We start from the raw sequence: 22,446 nt of genomic DNA, 5'->3' as shown, positions 1-22,446 counted from the left end.
GCAGGTTTTCTCCGAGTACTTCGGTTTTCCCTGCCAATCTTCATTCTACCAATTGCTCCACAATCACCCTCACCTATCATCTGGGGCTGGTACCATAGACCAAAAGTGGCAGCAGTCCAAGGGACTTAGTCCCACCCCACTAGCAATAATAATAAAAATACATCAACATTATGAAGTTCCTAATTAATTAGGATGTGAGCCAGGAGTACCACAGCAGACATCTTTCTGAGCACATGGACTTCTCTTCCATAAGCTTGCACCACGCAATTTACCCCATACCCTCAGAGATGTTATTAGAGAAATGTTACTGAAAGGCCAGCTGAAATTTACCTTGTTGGGTCAATTCGCTTATTGAATCCGTCTATCTTAACGACGTTCATCTCGTCCCTGCTGTAATGCGAATAGCTGAACGTGATCTGAAACAGAATTGAGATCCATTTAAGAACAAATTCAGTCGTAACATAAATTGACGCTTACACTGATAACAAAATGACATTCATAGCAGCGGCATGAGATACACCTTGCCGCTGAAGGGTACTGTTCTCCGGGATGTGACTCCGTGTAGCCCAGTAGTTCATTAACTTCTCGCAGGAATATATTGCCTCCATCTTCAGGGTCGAATAGTACGAAACTAGGAAGAAGTAAGCTTTTGATGGCAACTCTTGTTTCGCTTATTCTTTGATCCTGAAGATGGAGGTGGTACACATTTGTATGAACTTCTACCAGGCAACACGGTGTCATATCCCAGAAGACAGTGACTGCTGTGAGACTGGTGACTACTGTATGTGGGGAAGACATAAAATTTTAATTAAGACCCAGAAGAAACAGAGACAGGTGCAAGAAACTGTATGTGAGTCAGCCCTTCTCTACATATGCCCCCTGCAAGGCCACACATTTTCCCCAATGATGCATTAGCTGCTGGATACTTTGATCATAGAAGGTCTCATTTTGACTGTTTAGGAAGTCCTCCGCTGCAGAAATGATGTCATCGTCTTGGAATCGCTTACCACGAAGTGGCTTCTGTAGCCTTGTAAAGAGGAAGGAGTTGCTCGGTGCCAGGTCTGGTGAATGTGGTGGATGAGGGAGAATTCCATATCCCAAACTGGCAGCAAGTGTCATCATTGCATGAGCCGGTGCATTGTCGTGAAGAAGTTGCACAGCTTTTCCCAGCATTCCGCGTCACTTTTTCTTGATTTCCTTCCATAATTTTCTCAGAAGGTTCCGGTAGTACTCGCCAGTGATGGTGACGCCCTTTTGTGCATAGTCAGTCATGATGACACCCCGCCGACCCCAAGACACACTCAACATCACCTTTCCTGATGACGGCTGGGATTTGGCCTTCTTTGGTGGCGGCGAGTCTGCATGTTTCAACTGCTTGCTTATTTCCTTTGTTTCACGGTCATAATGATATACCCAACATTCATCCATCATGATTAGGTGGTCGAAAAATTCCACCTTTTCGTCTCGACACAACTCTAGAAGTTTCTTTGCCACATTCATCCATTGCTGTTTTTGAACTGGTGTCAACAGCTATAGCACCCAATGCGCAGCGACCTTTGTCAGGTGTAACTCGTCATGGATGATGTTGAAAACCGACCCATGGCTAATGCGGACCTCATGAACAATAGCTTCGATAGTTATGCGCCTATCGGATAGGATCAAAGCTCCCACCTGTGCCACAATTCCCGATTCCTCGGCGAGAGATGATCTTCCACTTCGGGGTTCATCTGTTCACATGAAAGCGCCTCTTCCACCTGACCACTGTCATATGATGGTACACCTCGTTGATGCACAGCGGTCCTCTAGCCATGGGTCTCCCTGGCAGACTTCCCTAGCAAATGCAGCAAGCGTATCACAGCGCGAGCCTCCAGTTTCTCAACCGACGTAGCCATTTTGCTTCTGCCCCTTCCGGTGGCTCCCTCTGTCCACTTGGCGCAGGAAAATGTAACTGTTCTCAAGCTCAGGAAATGGGCTACATAGAACGACATTTTGCAATTGCGATTTCCTTGTAGTGATAATAAAGACATTATGACTTCCGATTGTACTTACTTGGTCGTGGAACGTGTCCTGTCGCAGGAACTTCATGGGCTCCAGATGAGAGTGGAACTGGTCTATGACGGTGAGGGGCTTCCTCAGCAGATGCTCTGGGAACAGAGAAGAGGCGGTGTACAGTTACACACAAAGTAAAACTCACAGCGCATTCTAAAACAACATTTCATATCTGTTGGGGGGGGGACCTTTCCGAAGCACAGACTACTGGGGTCCAAGGAAAGATGAGAGATAAATTGTAAAGGGTTTGGAGGAAGCGGTCGCGGAGGTACAATCCCGGCATTTTACCTTTACGGACTGATGAAAATCACGAAACGCCTGTCAGAATAGCCGGCATCTCGGCCGGGATTCGAACCCAACCGCTGCCGAATACGAGTTTGGAACGTTAGCACTACGCCAGCCCTCTCGGTGTAACGGAGATGCAGTGTTCTCTAAGGGGAAATAATGCTTGAAAACTCGGCGATCCCTTGGGCGGTGCGTGAAACAGTACTGCCCTGGCGACGCCCTAGGCGGTTCGTGACAACAGTACTGTGCCCTGGCGACAACCTAGGCGGTTCGTGGCAACAGTACTGTGCCCTGGTGACAACCTAGGCGGTTCGTGACAACAGTACTGTGCCATGGTGACGCCCTAGGCGGTTCGTGACAATAGTAGTGTGCCCTAGCGACGCCCTAGGCGGTTCGTGACAACAGTGCTGTGCCATGGTGACGCCCTAGGCGGTTCGTGACAACAGTACTGTGCCCTGGCGACAACCTAGGCGGTTCGTGGCAACAGTACTGTGCCCTGGAGACAACCTAGGCGGTTCGTGACAACAGTACTGTGCCCTGGAGACAACCTAGGCGGTTCGTGACAACAGTACTGTGCCCTGGCGACAACCTAGGCGGTTCGTGACAACAGTACTGTGCCCTGGCGACAACCTAGGCGGTTCGTGACAACAGTACTGTGCCCTGGCGATGCCCTAGGCGGTTCGTAACAACAGTACTGTCTTAATGGATCATTTAACGATGCTGTCAGCAGCAGGACTATACGAAGTCGAATGATGCGATGAGTGACGAACGGGAAAGAGTCTGGAAGGATGCGGTCGTTGCGTAATCGAGGTACTCTGCCATCTGTTTGTAGAAAGTAAGGAAAACCACGGGAAATCTGGGTTATCGGTGTCCCAAACAAGAATCGAACCGAGTACTCCCCCATTCCTTGGATACGAGTCAGAAGCGTTACCGCTAAGCCAACCTGTTTGGTCCTATCCGATATGTTGCCTTGCAACCATGAGCGTCGACCGAATGCCTCGTCCCTACATAGCATTCAAACGGCCAACGCCTGTTTGTAGTATCATAATGTACACAAACGGTAGAAGGCGGTAGTAGTTGCGATCAGGAGCAGAGTATGAAACAATCAACGGCCGCGAATGTATGCCTGTGTCGAGAGTTCCTCTAGATTTCAGCGCCGGTTACTGCATACAGCTGTTCTATCTGAGGCTCTACAGCCACTGTGGGCCTTCGCCACTTTATCAGTTTCTTTATACACAGACCGCCTCTATGGTCTAGTGGTCAGAGTTCCTGGCTACAGATCCAGAAGTCCCGGGTTTGATTCCCGGCGCTACCAGATTTTCTGAGTAGTGGGTCTGGAACGGGGCGCACTAAGCCTAGTGAGATAATTGAGGAGCTATTTCAAAGAAATAGCGGCTCTGCTCTAGAAAACCGAGATTAAAGGTCGTGGGAATCCGTCGCGCTGACTACGCGACAACCTCTAACCGCTAAAATTGGTACTAACTTCTCCGACAAGACGCGGTCGGTCGGTATAGTTCGCTTGCGGACTAAAAGCCACGGAGTTTATACAGTCTGTAGTACTCCTTGGACGGGGGATCTGCCGTCGCAAGGCCGTTACCTGCACACAGACATCCATACCTTGAGTGGAATTCGAACCCACGATCCCTGTGTTTCGGCGAGCGAAGACAGTTCATGCCTTAGACCGCGCGGCCACTGTGACCGGCCATACGGTTATTCTGCAGAGTTTAATATCCCAGTATACCCTCCTTTCCTACGAGACTCTGTGGTGTGTCTTGGCGAACCACTGCCCAGTTGTGTCGCTGTGGTAACAGCTCCGTTTAAAACAGAGGCTCACCAAGATGCGCCATAAACGCTCGTGGAAAATTGGCCTAAATGTAACAGCCTCTCCGGTTCAGCAGGCTCTGTGTTGGTTACTGGTTGTTTCAAGAGGACGCATGGAATTATTACAGTTTGTAGTATGCGAAGGAAAATCAAAAGCATACTAAGCTGACTATGACATATTAGGGAAACCACGGGAGGCCATGTTCACTTGTCATTAATTATCGAAATTGCCGTAAATTCCTCCGGCGCCACGGCCCACCTCAGTTTGCATACACCAGGAAGACAAAAAGGCGGGAACAACATGAGATAAATCGTCTTAGAAGCGAAAAGAATTAGCTCTTGACGTTTAAGACGACCACACTCATTTGCAACATGGGGAGATGGCCAAGGCTAATGCTGGATCAGGCGCTAGCGCTACGTCAGGAGACTTACCAATTCTAGGGCGTTCTGTTCCTGCGTCATTATCCATCTTCTATCGGTCTAGGAAACTTAACTACACGGAGCATAAATTACACTGGCTCAGTAGAGCAAATCCTCGCTAACACGCCGCCACAGGTCCCTATAATGAGCCCATTTAAGATGAATATAATGGTAACCTTGTCCTGGTGGTTAATGAATTGAGTACCACGCCACGAACATGTATGAGAAAAGTGGAGGTACAAGTCAATGTATTATTAACCTCGGCACTATATGGAGCTTCATTCCCCTCCCGCTTTACCTCCAGGAATGGAACCCGGATTCATCGGCCGTCCAGCTCGTAGCCGGTCAATATACTCGTACCTACTAAGCTATCCAGTCGCATATAGTAAGGGGACTGCGAAACGCTTGGCCAGTAAAGGGGTCACCACAGAGAAGAGGTCGAGAAACACTGCGGTAGATAGACAGGAGATAATGCTGACAAATGCCTCTGAAGGTTGAAGATAGACAGGAGGAATTGTCTGCAATGCGGCTGCAACTGTCATGAGGCATCAGCACTAAGTCTCACGTGAACAGCATGCCCTGCATCTGAGTAATCCCGTGAACTTATCTGTGTCAGAGCAGATTCAGTTCTGAAATCTTTGCTAATGTCTTGGCTGTAAGAAGCCCTGAAGTCAAAGTTACGTTACGACCGACGGTCAGTCGGCCAGTCTGTCTCGATGTCAAGCACCCATGTGGGGCCCAAGTCCACATTTTTATTACTGTCAGGCAGTTGCAGGTTTGTTGATGTGGGGCACCCACTCTGGTAAGAAGATGTGTCTGTTCTTTACAATTCCTACTGGTCCTCACCAGCGCAATCTCATTCTCGGGGGATAGAGTCCTGCGGGACTCGTGACCATATTTTACTGTCTCAGGTTCGAGACTCCCCCAACCTGGAGAGCCAGGTCCTTGTACGTTATTTATATACCCCAGAAACACCGTGGTCCATTTATACCCCCAGGCACTGGGTTCCCTTTTTGTCGCCTGCTACGACTCGCAGTGATACGGTGGAGGTATTCGAACCCGCCTCCACGTGGAGTCAGACGCCTGAACTTCATCTAAATCATATCATAAGCCTTCACTTCGTACCTCATAGGAAACACATTACGTCTCCGCTACAAAGCCCAACCGGTTAATGCTGTTTAGGGATATAATCGCTGTTTATTGTGAGACCCATACGGAACATACAAATACACTGTGTGGGCAGAATGCAGAGTTCAGTTTGTACCTCAGAGGAAACACATTACGTCTCCGCTACGAAGTCCGACCGGTTAATGCAGTTTAGGGAAACAGTCGCTGTTTACTGTGAGAACCATACGGAACACATAAATACACTGTGTGGGCAGAATTTTCTTATGTTACGGCACATGGTACATATAGTAACCATTGTGCTTGAACGTGTTAATCTGAAGAACACGCCCATGCATGACGGGACTATCCACTTCATCACACTCGATATTGTAATCCTCTATGCTGAACTTCAAACCAGTTCACCCTTACGGATCAGTTGGACATGACAAGATGGGGGCAACACTGACCTCATCCATTGAGGGCCGGACGTTGAGGCACAGTCGTGAACAGCGTCTCTCATGGAACAAACATTCTACTGATTGAGAGGACGTGTCTTATATATATATATACGGGTATAGCAGGGGTAGGCAGGCCTATATGCTGTTCAAAATTATAAAGAACTGTATTATAATAAAGGAAAATCGTGATTATGTTTTAATCATTCCATCAATTTTATTATATACTTGAAGACAAAACACTTATTACCCATTAGTCACGGCTTCATAGGCCGCATTGTTACAGAGGCGCCAGTGGCGTGGCGTGCCGTGCATGGAAGCAAGGGAAGCATTGCTTCCGTAGTTAGGAAACGAAAAGAAAAGAAGTAATATATAAATAATTCAATTAGAATAATAAGGATGTGAATATTGTCATTTAGCGCGTGTTCCTGCTCAAGGCCACATGCCTCCTCCTCCCTTTCACTGCTTGGTGAGACGTACCAAGTTTCCATTCGTTAATCTTCGTACGAATTCGTCTCATCCGAAGTGGCCAAGAAAGGAAATTTCGGTTTCCTGGCTAGGCCAGCGAAGGAAAGTGTTCTTTAGACGGTTATGTGAAAATTAACTGTTTATGCGTGATTTCTGTCTTGTTGGGTGTTATAAGCCAGTGCTTTTCAACCGCCGGGCCGCGGCCCAGTAATGGGCCCTGGCATCAATTATACTGGGCCGCGAGAGGCTCTTCTGGAATTTGTCATTTTCATTTTCTAAGCATTTTTCATGAATAACTATTTTATAGCGGAAATATGCTGAGGAGAATAATATTTGTGTCGAGAAGCTCAGACACAGAACACCTAAATCTGTGTAGCAAATGTCAGTGACCAAGCCGCATATTTTTAAACATGGAAGTATTCATGAATGATCGGGAATTTTCAGACTTCCAAATCTTTCAACATTCGGGAAAGGCAATACCGACGTTTATGACCAGTCATAAAAATTGCCTGCAAGCCAATTACAACAATGGGCGGCATATCCTCTGTTCTCAGAACTGAGCGAAATAACATCTGTGTTGCAAATGTCAGTGACCAATCAGCAAGGAAGTATAAAGAAAATGTTTCCACTGAAATTGAAGATCAAGGCAGTCTGTATCCGGTTCTCAGATCTAGTAATACTGAATACTGTTTCTTCGCAAGTTCGCATTGCAGTGTGTAAGTGCTTGTTTCGAAACCTGAGTGATTTAAATTTTAATATGAATAAGAAACAGGGGACTTTGTTTAAGTTTGGTGTTAAGAAATCTCGTATTGAAGGTGTTTGTGAGGCAACAAGTAGTGATTCATCCACCTCAAGCCTACATAGCGATCTCCAGGATGTACAAAATGAAGGGAAAACCACCAGCATACAGAAGAAAACGTCTGCATCCATTCGTAAGTACATGGACAGCTACTTAAAATTTGGTTTCATACAATGCCCTAACACTGACCAATTGCCACGACCTCAATGTGTCATCTGTGCTACTGTTCTGGGAAATGAAGCTATGAAGCCATCGCGACTTACCCGACATCTCAACACAAGACATTCCGATCTAGTCAACAAACCCATTGAATTCTTTATGCGTAAAAGAGATGCACTTAAAGTAGAAAAGAAAATTATTTACCAAGCTTCAACCACTGACACTTCACTTCTGACGGCATCCTATTTAATATCACTACAGATAGCTAAATGTAAAAAACCATATTCCATTGGGGAAGAACTCATTAAGCCTTCTTTGATTTCTGCTTGTAATGAAGTATCAGGCCAGTCTACGGCAAGTAGAATGAAAGACATCCCATTGTCGAATGATACAGTTGGTAGGCGGATATCTGATATGGCAGAAGATACAGGAACGCAAGTCATTTAAAAAATTAAAAAGTCGAAATTGTTTGCATTACAACTGGACGAATCTACAGATATTCAGAACAGCAGCATTTTACTTACGTATGTACGATATAGTGACCATGATGAGAGTGACATGAAGGAAGACATTTTAAGTGTTTCTGAATTACCTACGCACACTACCAGCAGTGAAATTCTCAAAGTTTTAAATGGTTTCATTGACGAGAGAAGTCTCGAATGGAAAAACTGCGCTGGAGTTTGCGCTGCCTGTCTTGCAGGTAGAAATTCAGGTTTGGTCACTAAAATTAAGGATATGGCGGGCAATAACTTAGTGTCAACGCATTGCTACATTCATAGGCAAAACCTGGCCTCCAAAAAAAATGACACCTGAGCTTAATGAAGCCCTGTCTCAATCTGTTAAGATTATTAATTATATAAAAACAGTTCCTTAAATACAAGACTGTTAAAAGCATCGTGCGATGAAATGGGGCTCCGATTATCAAAATCTTCTTTTCCATTTGGAACTTCGTTGGTTGTCCCTCGGTAAAGTTCTCAAGAGGTTATATGAACTCCGAAAGGAAGTCGAGCTCTTTCTAATTGATAAGAAAAGTAATCTGTCCCATTATTTCCAGGATAAGAAGTGGGTAGCCAGGCTGGCGTATCTCAGCGACATATTTTCTTACATGAACGAGTTGAATTTAAAACTTCAAGGTTCAGATACAACAATATTTAATGCGTGGAACAAGATCGAATCATTCAAAAATAAACTCAAACTCTGGCTTAATATGACTGCAGAAGGAAACAATGAAATATTTCAGTTGTACTCAGATTATATTATGGAAGCAGATGATTTCTATTCACAGAATTTAGTTTCAGATATTACTGCAGCCCACTTGAAGATGTTGTTGTTGTTGTTTGAAAAATATTATCCCGAACATGAGGATTCCCGGAGGCAAAATATGTGGATTGTGAACCCTTTTGTTGAACACAAAGAGACAGCCCTTTCCTATGAAGAAACCCTTCAACTCATTGAATTATCATCGGACAAAGGACTGGAAAGTACTTTTAATACTACGAGTAATTCGAAATTCTGGATAAGAATGAAAAATGAATATCCAAATTTACATGAACTAGCAGTGAGGTTTCTTCTTTGTTTTTCCACCACATATCTTTGTGAAACTGCATTTTCTGCCATGACTGTGCTTAAAACGAAACAGAGGAACTGCCTGCAACTTTCTGACTGTCTCCATTTGGCTCTCACTTCAATTCATCCCAGAATTAATAAGCTAACGGACGGAAAACAGAAACAGAAGTCTCACTAGCCTAACGAAACCCTTCCAGACTCAGTTGTGATAAAAGAAACTAAGTTTAACTTCCAATAACTTATAATTGCTGTGTTAAAGTGCTGCGTTTTTAAAATCAAAATATTAATTAGTGTTGGAAGTAGTGTTTAGAATTGAGAGATTCATAAATTTTTATTTATCAAATTACATACTTTACATATATAATTATTTGGCGTGTGTACGTGATAATAAGTGTTTCGCCGGCAAGTTGACATCCTTCTGCTTCTTCCCCATCTCAGCTGACTTCTATGGTGAGTTACAATGAATAAATATTTTTCTCACTGCCGTTTTTTCAAACCAACATCATTAAAATCAATTTTACGCGGAATAACATAAGTTTTTGGTGATCAGCATGGGATATGTCAATGAAAATTAGCACAAATTAATTTAATGATGTTGGTCTGAGGAAACTACAAAATGCTACAAGATTTTATTAGCCTAGTGATTGGTAACTAATTTAAATGTAATTTTATGTTTGTCAACATTCCACACCGTATAGATAAGTGTACTAATACTCTTTATGCTTATGCTATAATTAATTACTAATATTACGTTAGCTTAATGGATGAACTTTAACAAAACTGGAAAGGTATTTACCAGTAAATTTGTTGGAACTGGGCCCTCGTCTCATAAAAAAAGAACTTACTCGGCCGCGGTCTCTTAAAAGTTGAGGACCACTGTTATAAGCAACATTACGTGTTATTAAAATATTGTAAGTGCATATTTATATGGCTTAAGATTGTATTTTAACGCATCAGAAAGAAGCAAGTCTGATATTGTGGTACACGGGCAGGGGCGTGATTAGACTACACGCACAGGCCACAGCTAAAATGAATGCTGGCAGACAACGCGACTGCGACTGTGCAATCAAAAGCCTTTAAAACGGGAGTTTAATAGCAGGGACTTTTCTGAAAAGAAAATAATTATAGAAAGAGGACGATCGACATGCGAGTTGCCAGAACTTAAAGCACAAACCAAATTATGTATGAGGAAGTTTAATTTGGAACAGTATTCTAAAACAGAGTGGCTATCCGGTTGCCGTAATGTAGGAAAATTGTTTTGTTGGCCATGCCTATTGTTTCTCAATGAAAAAATGTATGGAACAAGACTGGGTTTGGTGATATCAACAACCTTTATATAGCATTGAAACGTGAGAACTCTCATAAGTCACATTATTTCAACAGGGCAACTTGTTATGTTCGGGAAATCTCGAACTGACTGTCAATTTGACAATCAAAAGCGCCTGACGATACTACAGCAGAATGAAAATGTGAAAGAAGATAGAGAAATAATGAAATGCTTGATTGATATCATCTGCCATTTAGGAAAGCGACAACTTGGCCTCCGTGGTCATGACGAAAGCGAGGTAATTCTGTGGAATTAGTTCACTTGTTGAGGAAATATGATCATAAACTCAATGTCCACCTTGAGAACAGTACAGTATTTACAGGTTTATCGAACAGAATACAAAACGACCTTTTTGACTCAATAAGTGACGTGAATTTTGGTGAGTTGATTGCTGTCAGTTCGTTTATTAGATACCACTGCTTCCCTTACCAAAAATAGTACTGCACGCCACTGAGAGGTGCGTATGCTGTAATGAGTCTGATGACTTAAATACAGGCGAGAAAATGCAAATCGTGACTTTTATGAGCTCTGGTGCACCAGTGTAACTAAAACTTGAAAAAATGATTTCATATCATCGACAAATCACTCACTATCTTTGAATTTTCTTTAGGTCTCCGTATCTAACATAACAAATGTAGCTTTCCTGTCTGTTTTCCGCCGCGACTCGAATTCCAATTTCCAGTCTTTTAATTGCGTGAGTATGCTTTGTAACATCTTAATATGAGTACNTGGGGGTAGGAATTATTATTTTTAAGGATTGCATCCTGTTGCATATATAGGACAGTGAACAGATACGAGTATAATTGTTACCGTCAACGCAACAATACTATATTATTTATTTATACAGCACGCATGGGTCATCTTCGCGTGCTGCAAGTTTCTCACATACTATTACCGAAATGAAACGCTAAAATTTCCATTTTTCTAAACGATTCGTACAAATTAGTTTCTATTCAATTCTCAATCCAGATAAAACTTATACTAGACTTTGGTTAAAGTTTTAAGTTAGTCTTATCTAGATTGTGAATTGAACAGAAACTAATCTGTACGAACNATACCCCGATAGAGGAAGATAGGTGTGACTCGCGTATTGAGATACGACGTAAGGATGACAAATCCTGAACAGTTTTAATATTTTTAATATTTAAAATTTATCAATATATATGACGAATATATATTTTAGTTATTTTAGTATAAAGACAACAGGGCATGCAATGAAGTAGTTCGACGTACATCGAAAAGCACCTGAAGATGGCACTTTTCTGCTGAAACATGTAGTGCAAGAGAGAAGAGTAAGGTGAATAAATGTATGCACTGTAAGACGGTCAGAATAAATCATGGACATAAATCAGTGCAACAGGACGCTAAAATATAACATTAACAGATTAATCCCGTCTAAACTAATCCTATTTTTTCAAGATCCATTTTAATATTATCCACCATCTATGCCTAGGTGCTCCTAGTGATTTCTATCCTTCAGTTTTTCCTACCAGAACGCTGTATGCACTTTTCGTTCATGCGCGCTACATGCCGTGTCCATCTCACACTATGAAGCCACTAGGTACTATGTAAGTAGTAACGTTGGTTTACCAGCAGGCGAGAATGTGTTACCATTGAAACAAATAATGATTACTTACCGATGATGTAGCCCATTGTGACGTCATCTGGAAGTCTAATCTTCTCCCCGATGCTAATGAATTTTCCTCCACTGAAAAATGAAAATACAAATTCCATTAATTTGATAATTTGTAGACTACATACCCCATGAAGGCCGTCCCTTGGGCGCTCTGCTTAACAGGAGTGGAGTGGTTCCATTATATAGTGTATGGGTTTCAAACCCGGTTTCTCGCCCTACGGGAAGAACACAGGCTGACAGCGTCTGAGAACAGGGTGCTGAAGGGATTATGAGGGCTAACACTGGAGGAAGTAAGAGAAAGACTGCATAATGAGATATTAGGGTTGTGTAACCAAATGTGGACACGCACCAGGATTTCGAGATAAGAAATGTTTACAAAATTTCGGTCGGATAACCATTTCCCTCAACGGCATTAATCGGCTGGTCTTTGAAATAGAACCAGTCTCTCTCTCTCTCTCTCTGTAAGGCGGAAAGCGACTTTCCGGACCCTATCACGTCCCTGCGGGAGGGAATGTTCCAACTCCTTGGTCCTTCCGTCTGTGTGTGTGAAACTGTGGAACGGCTGAATGGATTTTCGTTAGACGTTACCTGAGGACCTACAGTGCGTTCCCGCACAACAAAAGTTACGTATAAAAATTATACAAAACTATAATTCTGCCTCTGGTTCTGTATGGGTGTGAAACCTGGTCTCTGACATTAAGGGAGGAACATAGACTGAGGGTGCTGAGGAGAATATTTGGACCGAAGAGAGATGAAGTGACTGGAGGTTGGAGAAAACTGCATAATGAGGAGCTTCATAACTTGTACTCTTCTCCAAGTATAATTAGAATCATCAAGTCAAGGAGGATAAGATGGGCAGGCACGAATGGGGAAAGGAATACATACAAGATATTGGTGGGAAAGCCAAAGGAAAGAGACAAAGAGACCACTAGGAAGACCAAGACGCAGGTGGGTGAACAATATTAAAATGGATCTTAGATAGGATGGGCTGGTATGGATTGGACTGATCTGGCTTAGGATAGGGACCAGTGGAGGGCTCTTGTGAACACGGTAATGAACCTTCGGGTTCCATAAAGTGCTCGGAAATTCTTGAGTAGCTGCTGATTTGGCTCATCAAGAAGAGCTCAGCTCCATAAGTAAGTAAGTGATCTCCAATCACCATTTCTAACGGTAAGTGAAAAGTGCAGCTTTGTGCACTGCCGCAAGTCCCTACCAGGCTGTACGGTGACAGCAGGAACCTAAATAGCTTTACAGCCTCTCTACACCTACAGTAAGCTATAAAATGTTCCTGTACAGTCACGAAAAGTGCAGTTCTGCACACTGTTGCAGGTCTCTATCAGGCTGTACAGTGAAAGCAGGAACCTAAATAGCTTTACAGCCTCTCAACACCTACAGTAAGCTATAAAATGTTCCTGTACAGTCACGAAAAGTGCAGTTCTGCACACTGTTGCAGGTCCCTATCAGGCTGTACGGTGACAGCAGGAACCTAAATAGCTTTACAGCCTCTCTACACCTACAGTAAGCTATAAAATGTTCCTGTACAGTCACGAACAGAATTCACGAGCTGTCTCCCCAGTGGCTGGCACGTTTTCCTAAAGCATGTATATTGTCAAGCAGTGTGTGTGACTACAGACTGGGTTTGGATGGGTGAATGGATTTACTGACCATTTACAGGTCGTCACTACAAATAACTCTAACACTTGCGGTGTTTCCAAACTTGACAGTTCAAAAGAGCACAAACTGTAGTGTTCTCAGCGTTTCTAGACGTTTCCTGGTAACGGCTCAAACAATGTATATTCCTCTGCCTCCGGCTCAAGTCCTCTCTTCACAGCCTCCCATACACAACTCATTCACAACTGACTAAATTAAGGTCAGTCACATTGCAACAGACGGTCAGCCAGTCAGTCAGTAAGTCTTGGTGTCGAACCCCCTCCTGGGGCTCATGACCAGATGTTTATTACTGTTTGACAGTTACGGTCCTGTTTCTGTGGGGCGCCCTCTGACGGGAGGACGGGTCTGTCTTTTGTTTACGCTCCTGGCCCTTGCCAGCGCAGTCTTTCTCAGGTTCGAATCCCTTGGTACTCGCGACCATATTTTACTGTCTCAGATTTGAGACTTCAATTTCGTCGCCTCCTACAACTCCCAGAGTCACGGTAGAGGTATTCAACCCCGCCTCCACACGGGGGACTCAGCCTAATGGTCCCGCCTGGAAATTAGAGGCAGACACCTACCTCTCATTCCCAACTGAACTAAGCTCCAGACCTCATGGTTATAACATCTCGGCACGGACCACATAGAAAAGTTCTACTGTTGCGTTATGTTGCCGGAGTTACCTAGCAAAGGCCACTGTTTACAGCGTCGGCGCTTAGCAACGGGCCTCTACGTCGCAATATCAGATGTTAGTGAGCACACAGCGAACCCTACAGTTTGGGAAACCACGGGTTAAGGTGCTATTTGATGGCACCCCGGCCGCTGTAGGTGCACAACCAGCGTGTTCCTGCTTTTGTTGGGGCGGCACAGCGCACACGGTGCTCTGCTGGGGAACAGACGGTAACATGATTCCGGACCGCTCAGCTTTGCGGCTCATTAACAACATGCCGCAGCTAAGCCAAGTTAAACCGAACATGGAAATCCACTAAACGACTATCAAACAAAGACAGTCATTTGAAAACGCCTGTCAGAGCATAATTAATGTTCGCTGCATGACGGTTTGCCTCGTTTCCAAATCAGTTATAAACAGAACGAAACATACTCGTACACGGGAAGCTGTCTTCGGCAAGATAAAATTGTTCCCAGCTTAAGTAATTAGCGCACCATAAAGACATAGGGAGGAGTGGCACTAGATGGAGGTGAGCGGTCAGCTTCACCCCCAGGTAACCCACTGGATAGGAGGCTGGGTGGGCCCCACAGCCGGTCTGGACATGTGGAGAAAGTCTCTGCCCGGAATCCAATGAAAATTCCTCGGTCGTCCAGTCTAATCCGACCGAGCTACCCCACGTCAATTATTAAGTGAGGCTGACGTGTTTATTGTTGTAGTGACTGCGCACACCCCTTCGTTATAACGAAAATGAATGGGGGTTTCACGCTTTGGGTTAGTTCTGTGTCCGCCACGGACACCAGCTCTGGGGACCATCTAGCCTGCTGTTGAGTGGGTTTACCTGGGGGAAAAGCGGCCGGGGCGTTAAGCTGATAACTCACCAACCTCTAGTGCAGACTTCAATAATGGTACAGCTATACGTCCACTGCCCCATTCGTCTTCATGGCATAGCACTTAATTAATTATGCAGTGGGACAACGGTGTCTTTGATCTAGTTGAGAGGTAAACAGTTTGAGCAGGTAACTCTACACAACAGTGGGAGGTGACAGCCCAGGAGAAATGTCCCTAACTACATCTCCTTACCCCAAATTGCCACTACAGGGACCACAGCTGCCAAACAGATGGAGAGTTGGGTGTGACTCGAATTCTCATCTCCAATCTATTATTATTATTATTATTATTATTATTACCACCATATAGGGGTGTGTGACTATAGACGGGGTATGGATTGGTGAATGGATTTATTGACCACTTGTATACACTACTCGGAACTACACGAAATTATAACAGCATTGTTGCTCATTTCCACGCAACAAATTATTCCACGCTGTCTTCTCAGTCTGCTTTCACTAGTCGTTGCTTGGTAACAGCTCTCAACAATGACTGTTCGTCTGCAGTGTTTTCATTAGACGTTTCCGGGTAACGAATCTTAACATTGGAGATTCTTCAGCTTCCGTGGTCACGCTGTTGCCTGCCGGTTAACACTCCACACCTGAACTCATAGCGGGATGTTCTCTGCCTCCCTTGCAGAGCTCAACTCGCAACTAACTGCTCACTTGGAACTCCGCAACTCGACTGACGATTCTTGACTAAACTCTTCTTTCAGCCACTTTGCACGGACCGAATAGAAAACACTGTTCCGAACACTACTCCTATTGTTGTAGACGTCCTTACCGATCCGTTGCTTATAAACGAGTTGCATAACCCCGTTCTTCCACTGTAGCATGCATGTTGCGGGCGTTAACTAGCAACGGCCGCTGTTTACAGAGTCACCGTTTAGCTACAGGTCTACTACTTCTACTGCCGTTTGCTATGAAGGGAATTATTCTCTTGAGACATTTTCATGTGTGTAAAAGCATAACGTTTCTGCAACCTGTTCCTACCTCAGACTTAACATAGGAATCTCACCACATTACTTTTACCAGTATGTACGGCAGCCACGGGTATTAAAGCGATGTGCAAGTGTTTCAACGGAGTCTCTGATTGCGACTGGAATTCTCACTTCCAAACCTTTCTTTTAATTACAAGAATAAACGTTAATTTCTTAATCTGAGTATTGCTCCTTCTTTGAAGTTTATACGCGGTGATATCCCTGAAACGTCGGTAACTATCAACTATACAGGCGGCGGCGTCTGATAGCAGCAGTAGACCGCTGCCCTGGCGACTCACATCTCGAGCGAAGAGTGGGCGATCCGTTTATAATTATTAATTAACTACGGTAAAGATATAAGGGCCGGTCACGGTAGCCGAGCGGTCTAAGGCATGCACTGTCTTCGCTCGCTTGGAAACCGGGATCGTGGGTTCGAATCCCTCTCAGGGCATGGATGTTTAGTTTGTGTGTGTGTGCGCATTTCTCTGTTTGTGTACAGGTAGAGGCCTTTCGACGAGCTGATCACCCGCCCAAGGAGTCCTACCGAATGTGTAAGATTTAGAAAAACCGAAGTGAACGGAGAAGTTCATGGAGATAGGCCTAGGCCCACTGGGGCTGTAGTGCCAAGGAAAAAAAAAAAAGATATAAGGTGAATTTCGATGTATGGGGGAGTAAAGATATCCATCCAGGATTTCCTAACCTCGGCACTTGTTAGAGGTTTGGTCAGATTCAAGTACCGGCCGAGTTATCCCCGGGGGGGAAAAAAATCCGCGGTTCGTTTTGAATAGGAGGCTGGGTGCCCCCCCCCCAGCCCGGCCCGGATCGAAACCCGATCCTCGTTTGTCCAACCCCTAGCGTAGTACTGACAAGTCCTTTCTCCAAACTTTCAGACCTGCTGTCACTTCGTCTCATCCGGCCTCCAAACGTCCATTTCTAGTGCAGTCCTGTTTTATTTTCATAATTCCCCACTCCATTTCTTCATTCACACCGAACATGTCAGTGCAGTGGTAACACTATAAACTCACTCTGAAGGTGCTAGGTTTGAATCTAGGCTGGGATTAAGGATATCCTGATTAAAGTACTTCGTGGTTCTCAGTCCGTCTAGGCAAACGCTGATATAGTACCTCAATTTAAACACGACCGTCTCCTTCCAAACACCTTCCAATTCATCCCACGACACTGCCGTTCCTAAATCGAGCCATACGGCTGGTTGTAACTTTGCAGGAGGGCTGTCGGCTTCTGTAGCCATCATCTGTAAGTCATTACTGGACCAAAATCCACACGCACCTGCCGTGTGTTAAATCCAGCATGCGATTCTAGTCTTTCAGAAATACATGCTTATTATGCCCATAGAGGCTATTATCGATTGCAGAGGGAAAGTCCTTCTATATAAGCAGGTAGGAGATTTCTGTAGCAGCTGCTGTTTTTGGGCCGATGTTTGCTGCGTTTAAATTCCTTCGCCTCGCCTGTGGTCAGGCTTGGCGGTGGCGGGGGCTTGAGATCGGCTGGAGGAATGTAGTCAAGAGAAATGTTGGGGCCCTTAAGGAGAGGGGCTTCTTAATTGACAAGTGATCAGATGATCAGANATATATATATATATATATATATATATTCTCTCCTTAGTTGGCCTTTGAAGTTAACGAGACCTGCTACCGACAAACGGGCGACAAACTTGGAAAAAAATGTATTTATTTGGAATGCTTTTCAGAGAAATTCAACCTTGATTATCTAAAAACAAATTAATGGTATTGAAAGTCCATATAATTAATTACTTCATTTCGTCTTACGATTTTTAGTATGTTTTTTTTATATAATAGTTATTATGCTCCAGTGTGTATATATATTTTACTTACTTTTATGTGTCTCCCATTCCCTCGTGCTTACCAGCAGTGGCGGCTCGTGATTTTTCGCAATTAACACTCAAGGACGGGAACCGTAGACGCGCCCTGAAGACACTTCACCGATATGCATCTCAGCCTTTGATATCGGTTTAAAAAAAAAAGGTTGGAAAGGGCTGTAAAACATATTGTGGCGCGGAAGTTACAACCGACGTTCGTTGCAATTAACCGATCTTCCAAACACACGCGAAGATTTCCAACGTCTGTTCTCTGTAACTGAAACTTCCTCACAGCTGAGTTTATAAACCCACGTCTACATAAATAAAAAAAAAAACTCCGTGGTTTTTAGTCCGCAAGCGAACTATACCGACCGACCGCCGATTGTCGGCGAAGTTAGTGCCAACGTTAGCGGACAGAGGCTGTCGCGTGTTCAGCGCAACGGATTTCCATGGCCGACGGCTAGATTTTTATTACTGTCAGACAGTTGCAGGTTTCCTGATATGGGGCGCTCTCTCTAACGAGAGGGTGGGTGTGTCGTTCACAATCGCTGCTGGCTCTCGCCAGCGCAGTCATTTTCGGGTCCGAGTCCAGTGGGACTCCTGATCATATTTTACTGTTTCAGATTCGAGACTTCTCTTTTCGTCGCCTCCTACGACTCGCAGGGATACGGTGGAGGTATTCGAACCCGCAACCCCAGATTGTCAATCTTGCTTCCCATCGTCCGTTGAAAACAGAATCTAGTACTTCTACAATGATGACGTAACGATTACGTCACCATTTTATGATGCAAACTCAAAGATGTTTTAGACACAGTATAACTTGTTCCTGGAGACACGCGGTAGCGTATTTGGTTGAGGTACTATGCTACAAGCCAGAAGGTCGCGGGTTAGATTCCTCATGAGTTCAATGTATTTTTCAATTGACCTAGTATTTCCAGCAGCATTACGGCCCTGTGGTCGACTCAGCGGTGAACGGTGGCCGGCACGTAAGGCTGACCTCACCGACAACTGTGAGCCGATTGTTTAGAAAATGTGGGAGCCTGGACGTCTTATAAGCCTATGGATATCTACGGCCTGTTACAAGGATAGCTTTACCTGTTCCTTTCTCTCTCCGAACCCGCCTTATTTATTTCTCCGCACGTTTCTTGTCTCGCTGTTTTATCATCATTTCTCCAGAGATTAGCTTCGCCTCCCCCCTCCCAATTTAACCAGTCTCACAGCAGAGGGCCAGTTTAAATCTAATAACCGAGTTGCGACGTGCCTGCTGCTACCTAAATTACAACTTCCCTCTCCTTGTCTGGTTCCAGATAACGAGCAGTGGCGGCTGGTATGAAATGATATACGGGTGGCCACGCGTGTGGCTACTGCCCCTGCGGAAACGTGTCCATATACTTGAGTAACACAGATTATTGTAATAAACATGTCACAAGCGACAGCACGGCAAGGCCGGCGGAACAGGTTTCCATCTTATTCCTTTCACATATGTCCAGAAACGGTACGCTTCACGATTATCTAGAATGTTAAATTTGAGGTTCGCAGGACATTTGACTTCTGAGATGTGATACCGTGTAGTTTGGCTGAAGTTTATGGCACCCTCCATCTCCAGGGTCAAAAAAAGTAAGACATGCAACAAACTCGGCCTCTCCTTGCTTGGCTTACGCTATGACTCTGCAGATGGAGGCCGTACGCTCATCGAAACGTCGGTAAATCATCACACTACACGGTGTCACACTCCAAAAAATAGTGTTCTTAAATAATCCGAAAATTCCACACCTTTTTTATAGAATAGAAATGTTTGTTACCCCATCCGCAAGGGCCCCCTCCCAGGTACTTCTTCTGAGCCAGCCTAATCCGGTTCACCTTCTCACATTAGATTTTCTTAAAATTGGTTTGTGTATTACTTAGACGGTGGTATTACAGGGTATGATACTGCATAGTCTGGTAGGTCGTTACCAGGGTTTCAGTGGAACCTGCTATATCCATCTTCAGGGCAGATCCTCCAAAACGTTGCTATCAACCTACCACAATGGAGTAAGAACCGAGAAGAAAAGAGTCTACAATTTCGCCTCTGTGAAAACATCAAATTCAATTTCGACCCTAAGAAAAAACTGTCACGTCAGTGTCTGAGTCACAGGACTACTTTTTCCTTTTCCATTCTCCGACTAGTATGTAAACATTTCTCATTTGTTCCATGCTTGCTACAAGTCCAGCCCGCCTCAACTTAATCTAAGTAACTTCAAGGAGCCGAACCCTTCCTGAGAAGCCTCCGGTTGTGCAGCTACTGAAGAACTTCCCAACATTTTATGGAACCCGAAGGTTCATTACCGTGTTCATAAGAGCACGTGTCGCATCGATCCAGTCTACACCACCCAATCCTATCTGAACCATTTTAAAATTATCCACCCACCTACGTCAAGGTCTGCCTAGTGGTCTCTTTCCTTCTGGCTTTCCGACCAATAACCTACATACATTCCCCTTCCCCATTCGTGCTACATTCCGTGCCCATCTCAGCCTCCTTGTCTTGATCATTCTAATTATACGTGGAGAAGAGTACAAGTTATGAAGCTCCTCATTATGCAGTCATCTAAATAATCATACTGATATAGTTCGTGCCTCACAGGAAACACATTACGTCTCCGCTACAAAGCCCGGCCGGTTAATGCTGTTTCGGGAAACAGTCGCTATTTATAGTGGGAATCATACAGAACACATAAATACACTGTGTGGGCAGAATGCAGAGTTCAGTTCATACCTCGCAGGAAACACATTACGTCTTATAGTTCGTGCCTCACAGGAAACACATTACGTCTCCGCTACAAAGCCCGGCCGGTTAATGCTGTTTTGGGAAACAGTCGCTATTTATAGTGGGAATCATACAGAACACATAAATACACTGTGTGGGCAGAATGCAGAGTTCAGTTCGTACCTCACAGGAAACACATTACGTCTCCGCTATAAAGCCCAGCCGGTTAATGCTGTTTAGGGAAATAATCGCTGTTTATCGTGAGAACCATACGGAACACACAGATACACTGCGTGGGCAGAATGCAGAGTTCAGTTCGTACCTCACAGGAAACACATTACGTCTCCGCTATAAAGCCCAGCCGGTTAATGCTGTTTAGGGAAATAATCGCTGTTTATCGTGAGAACCATACGGAACACACAGATACACTGCGTGGGCAGAATGCAGAGTTCAGTTCGTACCTCACAGGAAACACATTACGTCTCCGCTACAAAGCCCGGCCGGTTAATGCTGTTTCGGGAAACAGTCGCTATTTATAGTGGGAATCATACAGAACACATAAATACACTGTGTGGGCAGAATGCAGAGTTATTTAATGTGAAAGTAAGTGGTACGTATAGTCACAGTGTGTCTATATATCGTTAGAAGTAGTAAATGAATTTGGATACCGAGCTCTCTCATTCAATAACAGTTTAGTGCTGCATGCTTCTGGATGCTGGAACACATTGTAAACGTGTGCGATGGAGTTCCTTGAGCATGAGTTAAGAACTGTTTCCCGACAGGAGGCCATGACTTGCAGGAAACGCTCAAAACAATCTGCCTATCCAGTAGATTAATGAAAGAATCGTGGCCTCTTCTGCCATTGTTGAAATGCATTATCTGTGTGCAGTCATGAATAGCCCGGTACTGTGTGTGTCCCACTTCACACAAAACTAACTTAATGGAGAACTGCCCTCATTGAGAAGCCAATAATCGTTCGGCTAAGCAAGAAATTTGCAGCCTTTATGCAAAGCAGAAAGTCCATTACCGTGTCCACAAAAGTCCGCCACTGAGCCCCATCCTGAGGCAGATTAATCCAGTTCACATCCTCCTTCCTTATGATCCATTCCAGTGTTACACGTTTCTTCCATATACGTTCTATGGCTGGAGTTTCCAAGCTGTATCTTGCCTTCAGGTTTTCTTACCCAAAATTCTGTATGCAGTTTTGATCTCTCGTATTATCTATAGATTAACTAACGAAGCTTTTCAAAGCTCGGACTGTGTAGTAGCCAATGATATGACTATATAACAAAATTATGCAGGAAACAAGCAGAAGTCATACAAAATCACGAAAATGAGAATGTTCGCAACATCGGACAATGCGAAGGCCAACACAGAAAATATAAGAGGCTTAAACTTGGCGGCAGTCAGGCATACAACCGTTCAAGTGACTAGACTGCCGTGGTAGCGAGTACTGGTAGAAATAGGGCATAATCTGCTGTACTGCGCCTGGATTGACAGAGGCCTTTTACATATTGTACATAGAAACTGGAATTAAGATTAAATTTGTAAATACGAAGGGCGTTCCGTATATAATGCCTCCTATTT

The 22,446-nt window shown here is 44.3% G+C and overlaps 2 protein-coding genes across 4 annotated transcripts in view; one reads left to right on the top strand and one right to left on the bottom strand.

Moving 5' to 3' along the window:
* Positions 1-22,446, top strand: part of LOC111865336 — a 385,756-nt gene that overhangs the window by 204,502 nt on the left and 158,808 nt on the right. The gene's annotated exons all lie outside the window — the stretch shown is intronic.
* Positions 1-22,446, bottom strand: part of LOC111865356 (fringe glycosyltransferase) — a 151,719-nt gene that overhangs the window by 5,630 nt on the left and 123,643 nt on the right. Inside the window, exons 8-10 of the mRNA XM_023853307.2 lie at positions 12,094-12,164; positions 2,050-2,144; positions 331-416 (exon numbers count right to left, since the gene is read on the bottom strand). Coding sequence (XP_023709075.1) covers positions 331-416; positions 2,050-2,144; positions 12,094-12,164 — 252 coding nt within the window. The remainder of the gene's footprint in view (positions 1-330; positions 417-2,049; positions 2,145-12,093; positions 12,165-22,446) is intronic.

Source organism: Cryptotermes secundus, unplaced genomic scaffold (assembly GCF_002891405.2).
Source record: "Cryptotermes secundus unplaced genomic scaffold, Csec_1.0 scaffold853, whole genome shotgun sequence".
NCBI lineage: Eukaryota > Metazoa > Arthropoda > Insecta > Blattodea > Kalotermitidae > Cryptotermes > Cryptotermes secundus.
This window is presented reverse-complemented; position numbering and strand designations above follow the sequence as displayed.